This window comes from Planococcus citri, chromosome 1, assembly GCF_950023065.1.
Source record: "Planococcus citri chromosome 1, ihPlaCitr1.1, whole genome shotgun sequence".
NCBI classification, from domain to species: domain Eukaryota; kingdom Metazoa; phylum Arthropoda; class Insecta; order Hemiptera; family Pseudococcidae; genus Planococcus; species Planococcus citri.
The window spans coordinates 45081094-45102842 of NC_088677.1; the positions used below are offsets into that span (position 1 = coordinate 45081094).

General features: G+C 34.1%; 1 protein-coding gene across 1 annotated transcript; it reads left to right on the forward strand.

Moving 5' to 3' along the window:
- Positions 1 to 1241: 1241 nt before the first annotated feature.
- LOC135832205 (choline transporter-like protein 1) lies at positions 1242 to 20944 on the forward strand. The gene is made up of 17 exons (XM_065345319.1): positions 1242 to 1716; positions 10824 to 10918; positions 13776 to 13871; positions 16161 to 16318; positions 16499 to 16573; positions 16657 to 16744; positions 16911 to 16974; positions 18105 to 18213; positions 18460 to 18559; positions 18633 to 18752; positions 18849 to 18989; positions 19071 to 19177; positions 19291 to 19547; positions 19655 to 19821; positions 19913 to 20005; positions 20087 to 20179; positions 20268 to 20944. Exons 2-17 carry the CDS (start codon positions 10862 to 10864, stop codon positions 20358 to 20360), a joined length of 1818 nt encoding a protein of 605 aa, XP_065201391.1. The 5' UTR covers positions 1242 to 1716; positions 10824 to 10861; the 3' UTR covers positions 20361 to 20944.
- The last annotated feature ends 805 nt before the right edge of the window (positions 20945 to 21749 follow it).

Consider the following 21749-nt stretch of genomic DNA (forward strand, 5'->3'; position numbering starts at 1 on the left):
ATTTTTTATGGCTCACATGATTTTGTTTATGTACGTAGTAGGTAGGTATATCGCACCTTTGAAGTGATAAGGTTACATCTAAAAAAAAATGTGACCCTCGTATTTTTCCTCAAAACGAATTAATTCATTTTTTACGATTTTCAATTAAAATCAAGTCTTGTTTTTTTCGAGATATAACATTATTAGGTAAGTACTCCGAAGGTGCGATGCATATTTCATAAAAATGCACTGTAGAGTAGGCTTAATATGAATTACAAAGTGTACAAATTGTTCAATTCTGAAATACATAGGCGTATGTATTTTAGATCGAAATGTATGAAATGAGCGAAGTGCCATCTGAGCTCAATTCATTCATTTTTCTGGAAACTTCATCAAATCATTGTATTTCACAACCATGCCCTTCTGGCTGATGATTTAAATTTTAGTTTTTCAGTTTCTTCACTTTCTTCTGACTTTTTTCGAAGTTCGCTCGTTACAATGCGAAGCTATACTCTTTAAAATTAATGCATTTTTATTTTGAAAAACTGCAAGACTGCAACAGTTGTCAGTTTTACAACTTACGAGTATAATGATAATTTCTCAAAATTGAATTCATTCACTAGGAAATATTTTGACATTGGGACCTAGATCGTAATTTACTTGATAAATACAAGCATTGAGCATTATTACAATTTTCTTTGCATTTTGAAAGTTATTAAAGGCCGACATTATCTGTTTACATACAGACTGTTCGTACTTTTACGTAAGCATACCTTTCGTATGTAGTTCTTAAGGTCGGCTATTATTAGGTAGTATTATTGATATAAGTACATGCGTCTTTGTAGCAGGTATTTACAGTAGCTTGTGCAGCAAAAGCAAATACAAATATTGTTGGTGCGAGTAGTTATACCTACCTGCAGTATTATTGCAAATTCGATTATACGTAGGTACAAAATTTGAACCAAACAGTCGAGGTATAGGTACCTATGTATTTCAACCTCAATGTCTGAATAATTGTAAGTACACTTTACTTTCAGTTCATACCGAATCAAACTATCATGTTGTCTATACGATTGCCTGCATGTTTGTTGATATGCAACTGATTCAACACATATCGGTTTGTTTCAATTCATTTCAGCTGTCCAAGAACAGAACATGATTGTAATGGAAACTACCTTCGGTCGGGTTACAAGGATTATTAAGTATTACTTACTCACCAAAAATGTAGAATAATAAATAACCGGCATCAGCAAGGTAGACCCGGCACTCGGCAGACCTATACTCGCTGTTCAACTCGCGTTACTCGGCGTTTCCATAGCAACCATATCGTTTTCAATGTTACTGTTTGGTTGCTGTATTTTCAATCCACGATTTTGTATTCATGAAGATTCTCCGCTGCTAGATCGCTTGGGTTGGTGTGCATTCGGATTGTGTCCTGTGTGTTCTGTTCTGAGTTGTGCTTGTGCTGTCGAACCGTCGAAGTTTACGGAATTACTTTCGAGGTTTCTTTCGGATAGTTTCGAGCCGCCGCTGCGTCCGTATTCCGTATGTGTTTCGGTAGTGTAAACATTGTCTCGAAGTGATTCGATAATTTCCGTATATTTTTGTCAATCGCCTCGCGTTTTTTCTTTGTTTCTACAATTCTACATTCGCGTTTAGGCAGTTCAGTGGATGTTATTTCGTTGTTAAATTTTAAAACATTTGAAAATCGAAGCAGTGATCATCATTTTACTACAGGTAGGTGTATTCTTTAGATCTTTACGTTAGTGAATAGTGCTGATGGTCGCCGATCAACGTAGACGATGTATAAATTAATCCTTTAATATGTATACTTACGTACATCTAGCTACATATGTGATGCATATGTATGCATTGCTCGTGAGAAAATTGTGCTGTGTCCTGTATACCTACCGTTCAAATCAGCGACCGTATTTGACATGTATGTTTCGAAAGTGCTTTCGATCAGAGTGGTAAAAATATGTTACTAGACCTTCCTCTTACTTGATACGTGATTCCATTTATAATAGCGGTTCTGTTGCACTTCAAAGAAGTTAAATTCCTCGCAACAGGTAGTTGAAAATGCATTAGGTATAATGCAGTTTTCTACGTAGTACTACCAAGTACCTACCAATACCAATCTTGTTACTGTAATACAGTATAAACGTTACGCGCTAGAATCTACGAGTATTTTCCGTTATTTATGGATACCTACTTAGTTGTCTGAATAATACGTTTGAATTTTTGACCACCGAACAATTAGGTATTTCTTCTGTACAAGCGTCCGAAAAACAATGTAGGTACTAATATTCTCAGCATAGATGCATTGCATACGCATACTTTTTCAAGTTATAACCTAAACCTTTCATTTATTTGAGTAGGTACATTTACAGGTAGGTGCACTGTGCAGTGTAATTTAACATTGATATTCATACCGTGAATCCGGTTGACTTCTAACCCTTGGCGCGAAAATTCCTCCCCCAATGAACTCAATGCGATGTACGCATCATCAACGGTTCGCTGCCTTTGTTTGAGTTTGACAACAAAAAATATGACGATTGAAAATTGAAATAGGTACCTGGCTATAGCTTTCGTTTTGAAGAAACTACAGGGATTTTCGAAGGAAAGGGAACCTATACCCACGCGATAATTATGTCAAGTTTTTCGTCTGTCCTTAAGTGGTTTATTTTATTAGGTATAGCTTTGTTCGTTTCAGTTGAAGGTTGAGTTTGAGAAGTTTGCGTACGTCTTAATCCATCGTGAGGGGAAATTTCATTCTCGTCTAATTTTTGAATATCTCTTGCGTTTGATTTGAGATCATGTTTACGCGAAGTTCAATGATGAAACGAGGCTGCAGGGAAGTCAAAACGAACGAAGCTGACATGTGACCAATTTTCACTTTTCAACATTTAATACCTACTTATAGAGTTTCGCCAAAATAGATCATGAAATGAACGTTTTGCGAACTGGGGTGACTCAACATTAGTCAGAATAAAGGTTTCGAGTACCTACCTTATCGCAAATTACGTACTTAATTGAAGCCCTTATTTACTATAATTTTTTCAACTTCATTTTTTTTGTAAAAAAAGTAAGCTTGGAAGAATTATGTCACATTTTGTTTATTAATTATGCAATAATAATCGTCGAAACAGTGTCACTCTCACTAATATACTTACCTCTATTGCCCATCAAACCCTTTTATGATTTTTTTTACATCGCGATGTTAAAATTCATTCGTTGCAACTTATTTAAGTAAAGCGAAAAATTTCTGAAATTAGAAATCGACGGATAAGTACGTACCATAATTCAATACAAAACTCAAAAGTTGAATCAGAGAGTTACAATTGTATAGGATTTGCTCTATTTTTGGTTCTCGTTTTCTTTTTGATAAATCTGATTCTATGTTGAAATGAAACTAATGAAAGGTACATATGAATTGATGAATTTCTCGATTTTTCAACTCGCATTCAAAAGCTGACGAATCTTATACTAAGCTGCGGCTCCAAGAGCTGGGTATCTCTATTATAGCTCCCTCCCTAGATTGTGGAAGCTGAACCCAAGTTCATACCTATTTGAGAGCAAGAGCTGCTCAACGTAGCTGCGCATAACAGAATTAAGATCCTTCATTAATCATTAATTCATCAGATGATTAGCATCGACAATTCTTTGCAAATGACGATACTATATATTTTATTTTTTATTCAATATCGAGAATTTTGTATCGGTAGGGTAGGAAATTTGCGATAAAAGTTGAAGAATTCCGAATTTTATTCCACATCTTACGTTAGTCTACTTACAGTTCGGTGTCAATACCGTAATTTAACGACGTTTATCTGCCAAATTATGAGATTGAGATAAATTTCAAGTGCGATTTGTTATCATAATGATGAATTAAAAGTGAAGTTCAGTCGTATATTTCACGTAGGTACCTAATTATCAACTTATCTGGCATTCGCGTGAAAATAAACTCGATTTTTTGTTTTCTGTCGGCAACTTTATACAAGACGTAGAAATATGTACTACAAAATTTCGTAAGTTTTATAAGCACTCGTATGTACGTGCGAATAATTACCATACCTAATACCTATTAATTAAAGAAAATGCATCATTTCGAGCCATTAGTGTTGTTTTGTCCATAGTTCTGTATGTAACAGCGTTTATAGAGTGGGCACGTGTAAGACAGGGGGGTGAGTGCGGTGAGCGGTGTCAACTACACCATATCAACTCGAAGTCGAGAAAAATTAATGCTCAACTATGTAGAGATATTGTACTCGTATTTTCGCTATGATCGCCCACCCTCTTCAGATAGAGAGAAAGAGTAGGTTACATAATGAAAATATCTGTTGGCGCTGGCGCTGGCGCTCAACCCAACGCGATGAAAGAAAATTCATATAAAAGTTGGATAACGCGCGCTTTTGGAATCTATAAATGGAGGTGATTTTCCGTTGAAAGCGTTTCGTAAACTAGGGCTTGAAAATATCAGACGCCAGTCCGGGGTGAAGGAAGTAGATTTTAGAACCCAAATACTGCATCCCTTCTGCGTTACGCATCGGCTCATTTAATTCGTCCTCGTCGCGTTGTTCGCTTTATTTTATTGAGTAATGGTTCCAGTATAAATATAAAAACATCCCTTTTTCGGCGGCGGTGCGTTTCGTTTTCTTGTCCAAAACCTTACGCCACGATTGAATTGCAAAACTAGGTCTGCCAAAAAAATCCAGCGAGTGGATCGTTGGCAAGTTTGAAAAATACTCTCGATACCGTATCTTTCTCTGTTCGTAAAACTCCAGGAACTTGAAGGAAATTTCCAAATGTCAAATTATGAACTTAAGACGGTTTTATAATTATTCCGGTCATTCTACGTTTAACAAAAGCGAATATTTTAACGTTCGTGTAACTCGATTAGGTATACGTAGGTGAATTCTTATAAAAATAATTACGCACGTACCTCTACCTACCTACCTAATGAAGCCACTTTGCCTAAATGTCACGTTTAAAGTATCAACTAAGTGAAAAATCTCGTCGCTTTTCGAGCTACAAATATCATTGACACGTTGTGGTGACTAATCATGAAATACTCAAGTATATACTCGTACATTGGTAAGTATACTGTGAAAAAGTGGAATATGTCTTACGTGCTGCAGTTCAATCGTTATATAATTGTATGGCATGGAATTTTAAATTCGTGCACCCAAATTACAACTCCTGCAACCGTAATACTCGTAGCAAACTGTGAGAAAAGTCCAAAAAATGAAGGAGAAAATATTCGAGTAGATTTATTTATGTATTTTTAACAAATTCGCGTGTGTGTACTGTGTAGTGTGTACCTTGTGATGTGTGGGTACCAAACGACGCTGCAACTGGCGACTAGAAAGGGGAGTTGGTGGTAATTCCTTGTCCCTATACTTCCTATGTAACCCATATTTTGACATGGTTTATTTTTAAAAAGGGGTACCTAACGAAATTCTGATCGAGTTATTACAGCATACGCTGTGTAGGTATAGTACTTATACCTACCTATTTGAAACATTAGGAGCCAACATTGGCATAATTTTTAGGCATAGATAATGCAAAAAGATAACTCGTTCGGCCATTAGAGAAATTAGTTGGTTGCTACGAGAACCATAAGGTTATACCTGCGTACATAGAGGGTAGCGTGGTTTACTTTTTTTCACATGTCTGAAGCTATAGGTATAAATACATACAAACATTCAACTGTATACGCTTTTCAGCATTCTGGCAATGAAATAATGCGTATATGAATTATAGACGTACTTGTAGCGATGAAACGGAAAGACGTATGTGATCCAGTATGAATGTGACCTATTAAGCTACAATTCGCAAGAGTTATAGTTATGATGACATCGATGCAACAGAATAGTTTCCATTTCCAGTATATACATATACCTAACCTGCCTAGTACCTACTGTATTACTTTTTTTAAAACCATTGATAAACTTATTGAAGAAGTTACGGTTATCAATTACCTACCCATACGATTGTACATACTAATGTACTGGTTAGTCTTTATGAGGCACGCCATGTATGAGTCATCATATTTCGGTAACGTTTTTGGTGTAGGTATAAGATGCTTTTTTTCGTACTTAATAAGCAGTTGGAAAAATATCAGATTTCGTATTGATTTTATTGGAACTTAATATGAGAGTACAAATATATTGGATTTGGAAACATTAAATAACGCTCGAACTTATTGATTGGAATCGTCTCACTTATATTACATCTCGAATTAATATATAACGATGAAAATTTCTTGTTAGTAATTAGGTGCAATGTTAAGAACTGTAGTAGATACGAATAAGGTAGAGTGGGGTAATTGCAAAAACGGGGTAATTGCAAAATTGTGACCTCATGCAAACAAATATCAATTTTCTGGTTGTGCCAACTAGGGGGTGTCGAAGCAACGACCTTTACCGACATATTCTCCTGGTCACAACTCGCGGGGTTCAGATTGTCGCTCAGTAGCAAACACTTTTATCAAAGCATGTTGAAACCACTCATAAGTAAAGTGAGAGGTGTTTTTTTAAAAAATGCATGTGAAATAGAAAAAACTGTCGATTTATCTGGAATTTTCGCGATTTAGGGTCATGAAGGAATGAAGTTTAAGGTAAGATATCGCAATTTGAAATTTTTTTTTTATTTTGGCCGTAAATTGCGTTTTTGCAATTACCCCAGAAAAAATCGACTCGGGGTAATTGCAAAAACGATTTTTTTTTTCATTTTTGCACTTACCACAAATATTTTTTTGCTCCAAATAACTTGAAAATGGTTCGAAATAACAAAAAAAATAAACTTCCACGGTCACATGATGAGTTACACGTTAGAGAAGTGATGAATTTTACTGAATTTTTAAATTATTGCTCCTTTTTGATGTTCTACTGATATATTTGACGAAAAATGTATTTCTATGACGAGTTTTTTACATAAAAAACATCAGAAATGACCAATAGTTGATTTTTTGTTCATTTTAGCGAGTTTTTAAAAAAATAATTTTTCAACATTTTTTCACTCCCCTAAAATTTTTTTTGGGAAGTGGAAAACTTATCGAATTTTTCACCGAATCAAGACCACGAATACATCAAAAGTTAGCAAATGACACGTAGAATACAGTGAGTGTGTTGAAAATGCAAAAAAATACAAAAAAAAAAAAAATATTGCCCACTTTTGCATTTACCCTAACACGGGGTAAATGCAAAAGTCGATTTTCAAATTGCAATTTTCTCCACGATTTGTGAACCAAATTGTACCAACATTTTACCATTGATAGAGAACCCCCTGAAGTATATGTGGTACAAATTTCAACTTCATCCGTGCAATAGTCTTCTCACAGCGCCCTCTCAAAGTGTCACTAATCAAAAAGTGCTTTGCAATTACCCCACTCTACCTTAACGTGAAAAATTATTTTTTTCTTCAGAAATGACTTTTTACTTCTTATTGTTAGATATAGTAAGTAGATAGTATTACTAAACCAGGTTTTTTTTTTGTATTTTATCACAAGGGAGTAAATAAACTGACAAAGGTTAATCATTTCTTTATGATGGGTAATGAACTTGTTACGACTTTGGCGCGAAATTCATTGACACTGACAAACACTTATAAATGTCATTATGATAAATTTATACTCCGTACCTAGACATACCTATTTCATTGAAACGTTTCGTTTATTTTATATACAGCGAGTTAGTACACTATACATGCTCGAGCGCAATAATTCATATTTTCGCGTAAAATTAATACTTCTAATACCTACTGAATGATTGATCATTTACTTAAATAGTAAATAGAAAGTACCTACTTGGTATCCATTTTCTTTTTTAGAGTGTTTAGACTTTTTCGTTTACTCTCACGATTATACCGAATCTAAGTATTATCCTCTCATCAAATTACTCCCAAACTTCAGATTTGAATACAACCAGGTACGAAAAACAAGAAACTTTATACGTAAGTATAATGTACTCGTATTATTATTGACTGGATTAGTAATTCCTAATACGACATTGGAGATCTGTCCTATTTCTATTTGAAGTTTGTACGAAGAGCCATTTTTACGAACTTTAAAATTTTAAAACTTCGAATGAAAACCTTTGAAATCCTATTTCATTAGCAAAATTTTGAATTTTACCCTTTTTTTTCGTTACATTTCTCCCCTAATTCAAAAAAATATTGCTACCATAACAGAAAAATAATATAACCTATAATATGTAATTTTCAACTAATTATATTCTTGTTAATCCAAACCCGGAAAACTCTTCTACATAGGTAGAGGTATTACGTACCTACTTACATTAAAATCTTGGGGAGATAATTCTGGATATTCGACGCATATTTTTTGTCAAAATGGCGGTGACTATCTCATAAACTTCATCTTTAACTCGGATGTTCAGTTTTATTATGGAAGTTGGGTGATGGAGGATGGTACCTACCAAATTCAAAATCATCAAGTTTCTTTTGTCAGTACCCGATTGGCACATTTCTGGTGATATCTGACTAATCATTTCTGCAGTCAGAAATTGCCGTTTTGACAGTCAGATTCGCAGTCTGACTACAATCAACCAATCAGAAACAAGTATTTTTTTGAAATTCCAAGATGGCGGTGACTCGTCAGAAGACTGAGTGGAGATCTGAGCATGGATCTGACTAGTCAGATCCACACTCAGAACTACAGTCAGATATTGCCGTTTTGGCAGTCAGAAAATACATTCTGACTAATATGTGGTCAGATCCCTATTCAGATGCACTGTCTAAAAAATGCCGTTTTGCCAACCGGGTAGTCAGTACATACGAGTATCTACATTTTTTTGGTTTGATAATTCCACTTGGGAGAATTTTTGACACCACTTTTTCTCAGGGAAACATAGATACATCTTCGAAGCTTTGGAGATTTTCTGCAGAAAAGTGAGAATCAACTTCATTTTGAAGGGCCACAACTCAAGTTGTCTTTCTAATTCATCGGAAAATACTGAAATTAGAAATATGTAGCTTTCAACTAAGGGAATTGTTTTATATCTAGGATTAATTATGTAAATTACGCAATTACGAAATAATTACGAAATATGGCAGAAATAAGGTATAAAAGAATTGAAAATTGAAAAAAATAAATTGAACGAGTATTTTTATTTTTCGTAGAAGAGGTTTAGGTAGGCATATGATGGCTGTTATGAAGTTATGGTGGGGTTTACTTATATTCTTTGCGAAAGTAATTTACTGACAATGCTCCAAATTTTAAAAATTTAGAAACACGTACATGTGTTGTGTAATATCTGTGTGAAGTTAATGAATCGGTAAAAATGACTCATATGGTTTGAGCAAAATCACTGCCTAGTTCCTACCTACCTATTTATGTATACAGGGTGCGCAGAAAATATATCGAGGACCCCCAAAAAAGTTTTTTGTCAAATGTTTCGGCTGGTCACAGTGAATGATAATAATGATTGCACATGATTGGTTGTTGTGCTGAGGTGATAACATTTCTGCAATCATAATACGCGTCTACTTCACGTTGCCAATCTATATTTTGGATAAAAAACTTCATGTTGGGTACTGGATATTTTTACGCACCCTGTATGTGTATGTACTTCTGTGATGCGATGGAAAACAAAGCATTCCCTAGTTAAGCAGCAAGTACCCTCCTAATTAGTAATACAGTTTATTTTGTATACTGTGCATTATGCATAGCATGGTTTGTTCTTTAAAATCCAGAAAAGCACCACGCATTTTTAAGTTGACCTACAAATGTAGTTTACGATAAAGAATTTGCATTTTGAGAAACAATCGCAAGAAATATAATAATTGTTTGGAATCGGAACTGGGTAACCTGCTAAAATGCTGATAAAATGTTTTCAACAAATCACGCAGAGACCCAGATTGAGACTCAGCAAAATGAGTAAATTGCTCATACATCGTTACGTTCATAGAAATTTCTACTTATGAAACATACTTATACGTATAGATCTACCTACATAGAAGCTATAAGGTACCTCTACCTAGGTAGGTTAGGTACGCGAGTACGAGAATCTAGTTGTTATTTCGTTTGTTTGACTTTTTGACATTTTATTTTAGTTGGCTCATTTTGAATAGGACGCGTATACATATATATTTGTTGCGTGTAGCTTATCATCAAATGTCGAGGTGTTCCTATGTAGTTCGATGAAAAAATCTAATAAAACTAACCCCATTCAGTGGTGCTAAAAATAAACGTGTCGAAATTTACATCCTTGTATCGCGTTACTTCGCTACACATTTCGGTTGAAAGTGTTTTAAAGGAAAAGCGAACTCAATTTTGGGCGGTGTTTAAGTTATGATAAAATACCTACATAGTTTATCTTTCCTAAATAGATTTTTGTCTTGAAGTGCTATATAGGCAGAGGTGCGAGTACTATATTATGGGATGGGTAGGCACTAGGTACTTAGTATTGGTACATCACATAATCACTAGCCCACTACGACGTCGACGTCGACGTCGACGTCGCTGTTGGTGTAGGCAAGAAGTATGCAGTCAAAAAAGTATACCTCGATGTACAAGTAGGTAATTCGGTTTACGGGTTTAATACAATTTTTAAAATGACTACACGCTATTTTATAATAAAAACTTTCAAGTACTTACCTGGTAATAAATCAAAACGGGGGTACGAAATTGACGTGAAGTACCCATCCGTTTCTGCTGGAAAAACAATTTTCGAATGAAGTTCGTTAACCTAAACCTAGTTTTAAAAACATAAATGGAATGCGTATGGCACGTTTATTAAAATGCATGCCGCAGTGAATACACTACAAAAGGGTGCCTTACCTACCTATCTATTTTATTTATATTAATCGCGTGATTTTTTTTCCAGCTAATTACATTGTTATGGTGATATCGTAATCGGACAAAATGGGTGGATGTTTGGGTTCAGAAGTAGAAGACTCCAACGAACTTCGTAAGCGAAAGGTATGTAAAATAATTGCGTATTTGTTTATGTTGTAATTGTAATGAAATAAGCATATTATGGGTGGGCATATAGGTTGGTGAGGTACACGTAAACATAAAAAAATGTCTCGAAGGGAGCATTTAAATGATATCGTATGCTATGCGTATTATGAGTCGTGCCAAGATGATTCATATGTTATGTTGTACAGGTTGTGTATGTGTATGTTGTTCTTTTTATCCGGCTGATGGCTGAATATTCAATGAACTTGATACCTAGATGATCTTTGCCGGCGGTATTGATTATTGTAATTAATGATGATATAATGTACAAGGACAAGTGTATCTGGGATGGTGTGTTATCATGAGTATACCTGCCTCATGTATATCTATCTGGGTATTTATTTTTGTCTATGGAATAATTCGACGTAGAACCGCGTGTCGAATAAATTTCACGCTAAAATTTTTCCATACGTTATTCTATGTACGTATGCTGGGATAGGTACTAGGTAGTAGTGGTACACTTTTACTTTGTTCTGTGCGAATATATTTTGAGAAACTGAAAAAATTAAAAAATGGTTGAATTTTTGAAAGAATTTCGTTAGGTTTTCTCGATGTATGAAATTTAAATCTTGTGGAATGAAACTTTCTACAGACTGCAGTTGGCTGCAGGTCTTTTTTAAAGGATGGGAAATGGTTCATATGCAGAGTTCCAAAGAAAAATTGCTCACAAAGGAACCTTAACTATACTTATCCACTTTTGATCTTCGATTCAGTTGAAATTTTACTCATTGAAAGAGTATGTGACTCAGATCTTAGAACCAAATTTTGAGCTGCCGAAGTTGATTTTTCTTTTTTTTGATGAATTTTTGAAAATATTAGTGAAATAATTTAAATTGATAAAAACGTACTTTATAGCCTATTGGTGTATTAATTTTGACAAAAAGAGTTAATACAAGTATATAATCGGTTTATATGCAAGAGTCGACTCTTCTAATCAAATGTCTCCATTTCCGAGCCGATCTAAAATCCTCTGCAGCAAAATAGAAGGCGATAGCGTTACAATCAACTTTAGCAGCTGAAACTTTAATCCTGACATAAGTTCGATATTCCGAATCAATTAGAGCAGATGAATCAATTTCTACCATTTTAAAAAATTCTTCAAAATCGGAAGCTCAATCAGAGTGGACGGTTTGTAAAGGTTTCCTTGTCACTTGTCAGTGAAGTTGAACTTTCTAATTTTTGTTTGAATTACATATCTCAAAAAATTGTGTGCTTTTTCTTCGATGAGATATTTTTGAAATCGATTTTTATGGCAAACCTAGGATTTTGGGAAAAAATGAAGCGAAACCATGCACCTATGAAGCATGAAATTATCCACTCACTGATTGCATTTTTTTTACGAGGCTTGCTTGCTCCAATATCTAGGGCAAAAATATCAAAATTCATTTTTAATTTATTGTTTGTTTTTTTTTGGTAAAAGAAAATGGAGGGAAACAAAACTTTCGAAGATTAAAATTAGTACCTACTAAAGTACCTATACATGCTTTTCTGGTCCACCTTATTTGTTTTTGAAATATTTTGAACCAAAATTACGAATCAAGTTCCTTCGATTTTAGATGGTTTTCACTTTTATTTTATTTTATTGAATTTGTCCATCACACTAAAGAACCAGTTCTTTTTTGTACCTGTTCTGTAGAAAAAATGCAATTCATAGATCACGACTTGCCCAATACGCTGCACCCTGTAGCTTAAACTTGAGTTCATGTACGTTCAACATTGTACAAATAAAACTAAAAATAATATCATTTACCGTTATGTTAATACCTAAATTTGATTTTATTTGGCTGAATCCCAATCAAAATTTAAAAATCTCACCAATAAACCGGCCATTAGAAATCCTCATACGAGAAAAAATTTCTATGTTTATCTATTTGATAAGTAAGTTTATCAGGACGTGTCATAAATTACTATAGCGTATCGATTATTGCTCCCAATATTTACAATAATGTGAATTGTGTGTATCTAAGTATGAAGAGCTTTTCAACTTTCTACTCGTAATTTTGTGTAGGTATTATTTCGGCATAAGGGTACGCGTTGATTTGTACGCGATACCACCACGAGCGGTTATACGACTCGATGATGATTATATTCTATAAACAAAATTTGTTTAAAATGTTGAACAGACGGCTGTAAAATGTCCGACGACGTACCTACCTAATTATCGAGTTGATGATCGTGGCAATAAAACAAGGCCCCTACCAAATAAAATAGAAGTTACGAATTTCTTGTCATGAAATGAAAAAATTAAGGGGATGAATTCACGCAAAATACAGTTTTAGTTGAAATTTCCGTCCATTTTTGAATAAATTACGACTCTGTGAAAAGGCTCTGTAGCGCGTAGGGTATCAATTGTAGATAGATGTGCGAGTACCTCATCTACTCGGATTAGCTGTAGCTACTCACTGGATAACGTCAACGACGAAGAATTTTGAATTCTTTATGATTTAATTACGGCCAAGTAGAAGCCAAACGATATTTCGATAGAATGTTGAATTTTTTCAGTATCTACATACTTACCTATACTTAGGTAGGTACTAGGTATACTTAAGAAATGGAAATATGGGGGAAAAGTCAGGATACTTACTAATGTACCCAACAGTATAAATTCAATATTTAAACGTGTACCCAGTACCATGCAAAATTTATAGAAAATCGTGAAAATCACGTAGAGACAGGACGATAATGATAATAATGAGTGATAACTTATCTGCAGCTATGGCTCTCATTTAGAGATGAGATACCAATAAAAATAACTATGGTTATCTATAAGTATGTACTTTTTTTACTTATGCATTTACGCCGTGCTAAAATTTTTCAGAATGTGAATGTGGACGAATTCGATGGACCAGTCAAGAAAAGAAGCTGCACTGATATACAGTACTTAGTTTTCTTCGTTTTCTTCCTCATTGTATGGGTATGTATTTACTCTATTGATTTAGTAGGTATTTAGGTACCTAAGTATATTTTTGAAAATTGAAATTCTAAAACCGAAGAATATTTCATCGTGTATTTTCCTCTAAATTCTGATCTTTCAATCGTTCTCATTTTCCAGAAGTAGGAATCTACATTCATTGTAGTCATGTACTACGTACACTGCACAGTCAAAGTAGCCCAGGAATAGGAAATGATTTAAGTTGGCCAATCCATAGCCCAAAAAGTGCATCCCATCTTTTAACCACTCATTATAGCTCACGTTGTAAGGCGATAAATTGTATTCATCGTCAGATAATATATGTAGATAGGTTGAGGTACATACTAGGTAGGTAGGTATTAGGTACCTAGCTACATAAAAAGGTTCTCATAATGGCGAATTTCGACTTCAACATCTCATTAAGATTAGTGCCTTGAAACTACACATGCATAGTATGTAAGTGTATCTTCAACTATGTGTGGATATGTATCTGTCAATTCCAGATGGATAATTGTTAAAAATTCTTTTGACAGTAACCAGCTGCGAGTTTCACCTTCCCTCTTATTCGTGATCCTCTATTTATAGGGACGTTATACCCACGATATTATCGACTGCACTCATCTCTTTGTGAACGTCTGTATATTTTCATTTCAACATCACCACGAGTGCGAAAATAGTTACTTAATTCTTTTCTTTCCGCACACCGCAAATTTATAGCTGCAAGTTTGGTGATCACTGATCGATCGATCGATCGATCGAACTCGAACCGATCGAAGAATTTTGAGTATGCGACATGTGTAAAGTGTGAACCTTCGTAAACGGGAATCGGGATATTGTACTATGTAGCTAGACCGAGCTAGACCTACAACCTATTGACGTTTGGTGCTATTCACCGCTCAAGTTATTATAGTACACTACATACATAGTACAAGTACATACATATAAAGTCAAGGTCGTAATAATTAGAATGCTTATTTTGAAGTTGACTCGACGTTGCAAATAGTTTTCCTTTTAATAATTTTAAAGCCCGAACAATATACCTTTTATATTCGACAATAATGAGCCGATTGAATAGCTTTTATATCCAAATGCATTTTACGCCACGCTTTGTACACGTTTCAAGTTTTACATAGGTATTAAGAAGTTATTTGCGTGAACACTTTTTTTAATATCGAATTTTGTGAGCTGATAATGTCGTGTTAAAGGCGTAGAAGATAAAACCAGATAATTAGCTCGTTTGACGAGCTTCATTTTTTTACTCGAGTTACTTGTTGAATTTTGAAATAAACTTTGTCCAAGTCAAAAAGCTCGCATCATTTTTTTAATTCGATGGATTTTTCCAAAATTCCAGAAAACTTTCTCATTAATCACGATTTAATGGTTGATACTTACTTAAAAGTTTGGGAGGAGGGGAAGGGGAACTTTTTCATACAACTTATTCGTACGTTGGGCATACATCAATGAAATTGAATATTATTAGGTATAGGTACCTAACTTATTACTAATTCGGAGTCACTCATGTTTTTAAAGTGGTTTAAGCGGAACAAATTAATGATATTATGTAAACCGATATCATATCACTTTCCCATTTCCTGGAAATGAACTTATTACTTTGCGTTGGTTTGGTAAAATTCAATTTCGCTTCTTAAAATGAAAAATTTTATCGTTTTTTTCTTCTTCACGAGTACGAATGTTACGTATAATTTTTTCGACCCGACTGTCTCGTTACATTGTTTTATTCCCATTATGTATAATGGGCAGCGACGAATTTGTGTCTTTGTAGCAGTCTGCTATTTACGTGTAGGTAGAATGACGGTCTTAAGCTGAACTGAATGCTCTTGATTTTGTTAATTTGTTAAATGCACAATTTCAAACCGTAACTCGAGTAATTATGTGGAAGAGGAAGATGGGGTGCTGGTGACTGGTGGGTCGCGTCATGGTGGCGTGTACTTATTTATCTAATGTATGTGCGAGTGTGAATGAAATTTATCAGACAGCTAGTATCCTTGGTCTATGTTTGGAGAATATTTTATTAATACACACACGCTATAAACCTTGAAATGCTTATCAAACACCAAAACGTATTTTCTTGCGATGAAATTTTCTTACGGTTTTGCCGTTTATTTCATTTAATGCTCAGTTTATCGATACCAGTTCTTTTTTTTTTTGGATAGGTCGAAAATTTTAATAAATTATCGCGTATCTACTAGATGCGCGACAACTTGTCTACGTTATACGTACTCATATTTGTAAATTTATGTCCATGTAGTATTATTTATAATTTTTTTTCAGATCGGTTTGGTGTTATATTGCGTAAAACATGGCGATCTAAGACGTATTTTTGTCGGATATGACGATTGCGGTAATATCTGTGGAATGAAAAATGAAGCGAATTATGGACCTACATTGGGCCTTTATGGCTGCGCTGATAGTGATATGAGCCAAAAAACGTGAGAACAATCATACTTAATTAATTATTTATATGATTGTATAATATCTGGTATAAATCGTTTAAATATTAGTCATTGATCAGCGTTCGTACGTTTTGAAATTACCACTGTTTTGCCTTCTATACTTGTTTAAATTGGTAGGCAATTAAGAAATCGTGACTTTGCAATTTTTTTTTTCAGATTTATGCTAATAAACCCGAAAAATGCTACTGGAGCTAAACGAGAATGTGTTAGCGATTGTGCTCTTAGAGGATAGTAAGTTTGATTTTTATGATTTTCCACGAATGTATGAAAATCTATCTGAGCCAGGAAGGTAATCAATTTTTGGCATTTTTTAGTCGACAGTTCTTCAAAAGATGCGTCCCAAGAGATGAAAAGAGTATAGCTGCGCTTCTCGATTCGACTGAAATTCAAGATTTTTTCCAGGTTTGTAAATTATACCGGTACATTTAATTGACATCTATCGCTTTTCTTTTCTTATAAAAACCTCGAGAAATAGATGAATTTTTGACTATAATTACCAATTATTTTCTCGCTTATCAACGTGAACTAATTAAAAAATACGATCTATCATATTTTTTTGTGTATTTAGAAAGCTGCCGATGATGTTAACTTGTGTAGTTGGGAAATCGTCTATATGTGTCTTTTCGCATTGGGTGAGTGCTTTAATTATTTAAATAGCTTTTAATTAGGTACCTACCTAATTTACAGTATGTGTGTTTTATAACGGTTTGATGCTCGAGTACTTCGCCTTGAAAAGTACCCTTACAAAGTATACAAGGATGCTATAAACAATGAAAATCGATTTCTTTTTTCAAACTATTTTAATCGATTCTCATCAACGTGATAAAAATCGATATTGGCTAAATGAAGTATAAATTGTGTAATTTGAAACACTTTTCTGAGATATAATCAAAATGATGCTGATGGAACCCAACAAGTTAGTTATGAATCGAATTAAACATCGGCCAGCCACAGAAATTTCTCATTCTATTCTTATAGGTAACGATATACAGTCGAGATTTATGCGAAAAGTGTATTAAATTTCGTAAAATACTTACGTACCTACTCGATTCTTACTTATTCATTTTTTTTAAACATTTCGGAAGTTGGTGTAGGTAGCTAGATTCTACACGAGTATTTCTTTCAAAAAATCATTCAAATTAAACTAAAACAAAACAAAATACGAACGAAATTTTATAAAACCTTGAAAGATTTTGAGTAGATTCTCTTCGTTGGATTAAACTTGTACAAAAAGACCTTCAAAACTTTATTTCTATAGGTACATAGGTTTCAACAATTTTTCAACATTATTCCCTCCAAGTTGTATCATATGTAAGTATTTGTTATAAAATGAAATGATACGCATGTAAAATACCAATACATCAATAATAATGATGACAAAATTTGGCTCTAAGTACACAAAATATTACATAGGTAGGTATACCAATTCCTATAATATAAAAAAAAAATTAGATAAGGTGTTTGTTAGCCTAAAATTAGATGTATTTTCAGTTGAAACGAGAAAATATTATAATTACGCGTATTCTTCTAATTTTATACTCCCATTCTACGTGTAATTCATATTCCGGTTTTAAAAATATCTTTTACTCGCTGTATGTAGATAGTAGATAGAGATCGATTTTAAACCAGTTTTCCTCCGGTTTTTAATACTATCGATGTTCAAGTACTGTGTACTGATTTGTATTTGTGCCTGTGCTCTAACTATAGGCAACTTATTCGCCTCAAAAGATTTTAAATAACTCAGATTGCGTTTTATTTTCAGTTTTGTCCGTTTTTTTGATTGGCCTGTTCCGGTATTTTGCTGGATTCCTTGTCTGGTTCGTGTTGATCTGCGTGATTGTCGTCAGCATTGGATTATCAACTTACTTATGGTGAGATTTATTTTCCAGTTCAAAATTATATCGTACGGAGTGTACCACCTCAAACATACACATTTTCATCAGCGATTCAACTCGAATGATTTCATTTTCATCTGAAAATCCGTACTTTCTGAATGAATCGAAGAGGGGGGGGGGTAGTACATATAACCATGCCTGAGATGGTCGACGCCTACGTACGAGCATTATTGTAAAAATGAAAACTGTGTCAAGATTAATTACAATCGAATGATTTTGCAGGTTTTTATGGGGTAAAGAAAAAGAACACTTCGCTGTGCCTGGTCAGAAAAACAACGCCACAACTTATTTCACTTACGCTATCATTTCAACTGTCGCTACGGTAAGCATCGATTGTACGTGCCATTACAAGCTTGACTTCTTGAAAGTATCATATTTTGTGTTTTCTATGGCAGATTATTATTTTACTGTTGATTTTTGGAGTGAGAAAAAGCATTCATTTGGTCGCCCATTTATTCATAGAATCTGGAAAAGCGGTTCAAGCGATGCCATTAATAGTCGTGCAACCATTTGTGGTAAATATTATACGTGTATAATGTGATTTTTTTGACCTGGACTGGTGTAAAATGCATCTAACCTGACAATACACAATCATTTTTGGTAACTTACAGACATTTTTGGCGGTGGTATTACTGTTATTTGTATGGGTGTACTTCTTTTTGTGGATCGAAAGTTCTGGATTTGGTGAACGTAAACAGACTGAGTACGGTCCAGTTAATCGTATCACGTTCAAAAAAGACGAAGTTATTAATGTGAGTCATTAAAATACTTCTTCAGCTATATTTTCGAGGATTTTAAGTAATAAAAATTAAACTTGTCGTGTATCAATGTAGTTCGCCAGAGGATACAACGTTGTGGCTGCTTTTTGGTTGCTTCAGTTCATCATTGGATGTCAACACATGATTATCGCTGGTGCTGTTGCCACATGGTTCTTCACAAGGTACCTATATACCTACTGAGTAGAATCATCGAAAATACGTAGTCAAATTATTTAGAGGAACGTTTGTTTAGAATTTCTCTCATTATTGCCTTATTGTATGCTTATATTTACAGAAAGAAGACTGCTCTCAGCTCTCCTATTTCAAAGAGTTACGGATACTTGTTCCAATTCCATCTCGGTACCGTTGCTTTGGGTTCCCTGTTGATCGCTATCGTACAGATTATTCGAGTTATTTTCAAATTAATCGAGTCTGCTGTTAAGGATCCGAAAAATGATTTCACTAAAGCACTTTACAAAGGATTCAGCTGTTGTTTATACTGCTTGGAGAAAATATTGGTATATTTAACGAGAAACGCGTACATTGAAGTTGGTAGGTATCCCTAATATAGGCTCAACATATTTTTGCAAACCCCACCTACAAAATATTTTTCTTAAAATTTTGACAATAATTGAGCAATTTGTTGATAACTTTTTCAGCGATTTACGGTGATAGCTTATGTACTTCGGGAAAACGAGCTTACCAAGTATTGGTGAATAATTCCTTGAAAGTTCTGGTTATTAACTCTGTTGGCGATTTCGTATTGTTTTTGGGAAAAGCTCTAATAGTCGCTGCTTCCGTTGGACTTGGATGTAAATTATTGGAGGTATGTTTTTATGATATGGCGATTTTAAGAACGAGTTAAAATGAGAATAATGATTGTAATTTGATGAAATTAATGTATAATTGTGTTTCAGGACAAAGAAGGACTAAATTACTTAGCTGTACCTCTGACTATCATTGGTGCTTTTGCATATTTCGTTTCTCACGCGTTTATGACTGCTTTCGAAGTGAGTAAAATTTAAATATGTTTTCATTCGATTTCTGATTAATAATCAATAATTTCTTCTATTTTTTTTTTTCATTTTTAGATGATGATTGATACGATATTCATTTGCTTCTGCGAAGATTGTGACATGAATGATGGACAGGATCGACCATATTTCATGAGTAAAGGACTAATGGTAATTTTGTGTTGAACACAAATTCATTCTAATCTCATAATGGTTTACGACTCGATTTGTGTATAATTTTTGTTTCTTTAATTCGTAGGAATTCGTCGAAGAAAGTCAAAAAGTACTTAAGGTCGGTGATGCCACCTCTGAGCCCCCTAGAAGCCAAACGACACGTTGGTTAGAAGACTGAAAGTATACCTCATAAAACTTCATATTTCAAGATGTATTCGCTTTTCAATTTTTGTTGAAGATTTAAAATTAAGATTTAGAATTTTGATGTCCAATTATTAAGCGATAAAGCTTTTGCAAAACATTAAGATAAGCGAAAAGTATGTTATCATTAAGCATTTTTTTTTATCAACTTATGTTTTATCTATGTTTATTTATAGATGTAAATGCATTAAGAACCAACCTGTTGAAATTTTTACGCTCTTTTTAAGTACTTATTTACAAAAATGTCCAGCGAAGCGATTAAGATAATGAATTTTTTAGATGTTGGGTGAAACCTCGCTGGGCTACTTTTTTTTACTTTTGCTGCATTGTATGCATTTTTCTCTTTTTATGGCATTTTTATTTTACTCGTACCTATTATGATTAAACGTAGGAGAAATGTATCACCGAATTATTATTATATTTTTGATTTTTTTTATCTTGTAAGGTCTTGAATGTAGCGTGTGGATTTCTATTTCTCATTTTATCAACTTTCTAAAATACTTTTTAGTGCTGTAAGTACAAAATGTTTTTTATTTTTTCAATAAATTTTATAATTTTGCATACGTTTTCAATTTGTTGAGTAAAGGTATTTTTATCAGATGGTACCAAGTAGTGAGTACAACATACCCAGCGAAGTGCTGTTGCTAATGCATCTTCAAGACGATTACCTATTTTAATGAATTTTTACGTTCAATTCAAATTGAAAAATGCATGGGTAAGTTTTTAAAGTTAAAATCTAAGTAGATGTGTTTTTTGAATAATATATTGAAATTTCGCAACAAAGTTTTGATAAATTTCAATGACGGAAATAGGTATATTTATACTCCAAAAATTACTTAGGTAGGTACCTCTACCTATACTTCTCCGCAGTGTGTACAGGGTGCGCAGAAATATCGTGTACGTGTACCCCTAAAAAAGTTTCTGCTAAATGTTTCGGTTGACGTTGATCACAGTGAATGATAATGATAGCACATGATTGGTTGTTAGACTGAGATGATAACATTCCACCAATCATATGCGTCTATTTCACGTTGCCAACCTATATTTTTAATGAAAAACTTTCTTTGGGGTTCGTGATATTCTTGCGCACCCTGTATAAGTATGTACTTTCGATGTAGGTACTATAGGTAGCTAGGTACATGAACTTGACCTAGACCTTTGCCCTGAAATGATACAGATGTTTAAAATCATGTCCACGAAATTAGATTTTTTTAATGTAGGTATTCCCCTGGTATTAATCAGACTTGCAGGCCCTCACCAGAAGGGGAAAGGGTATTAGGTACACCCTGGGCCCGGCATTTTTTCTGCGCAGCTCTGCAGACCTGCACGTTTATCAGGAGTTGTTTCCCAATTTCCACTAGGTACA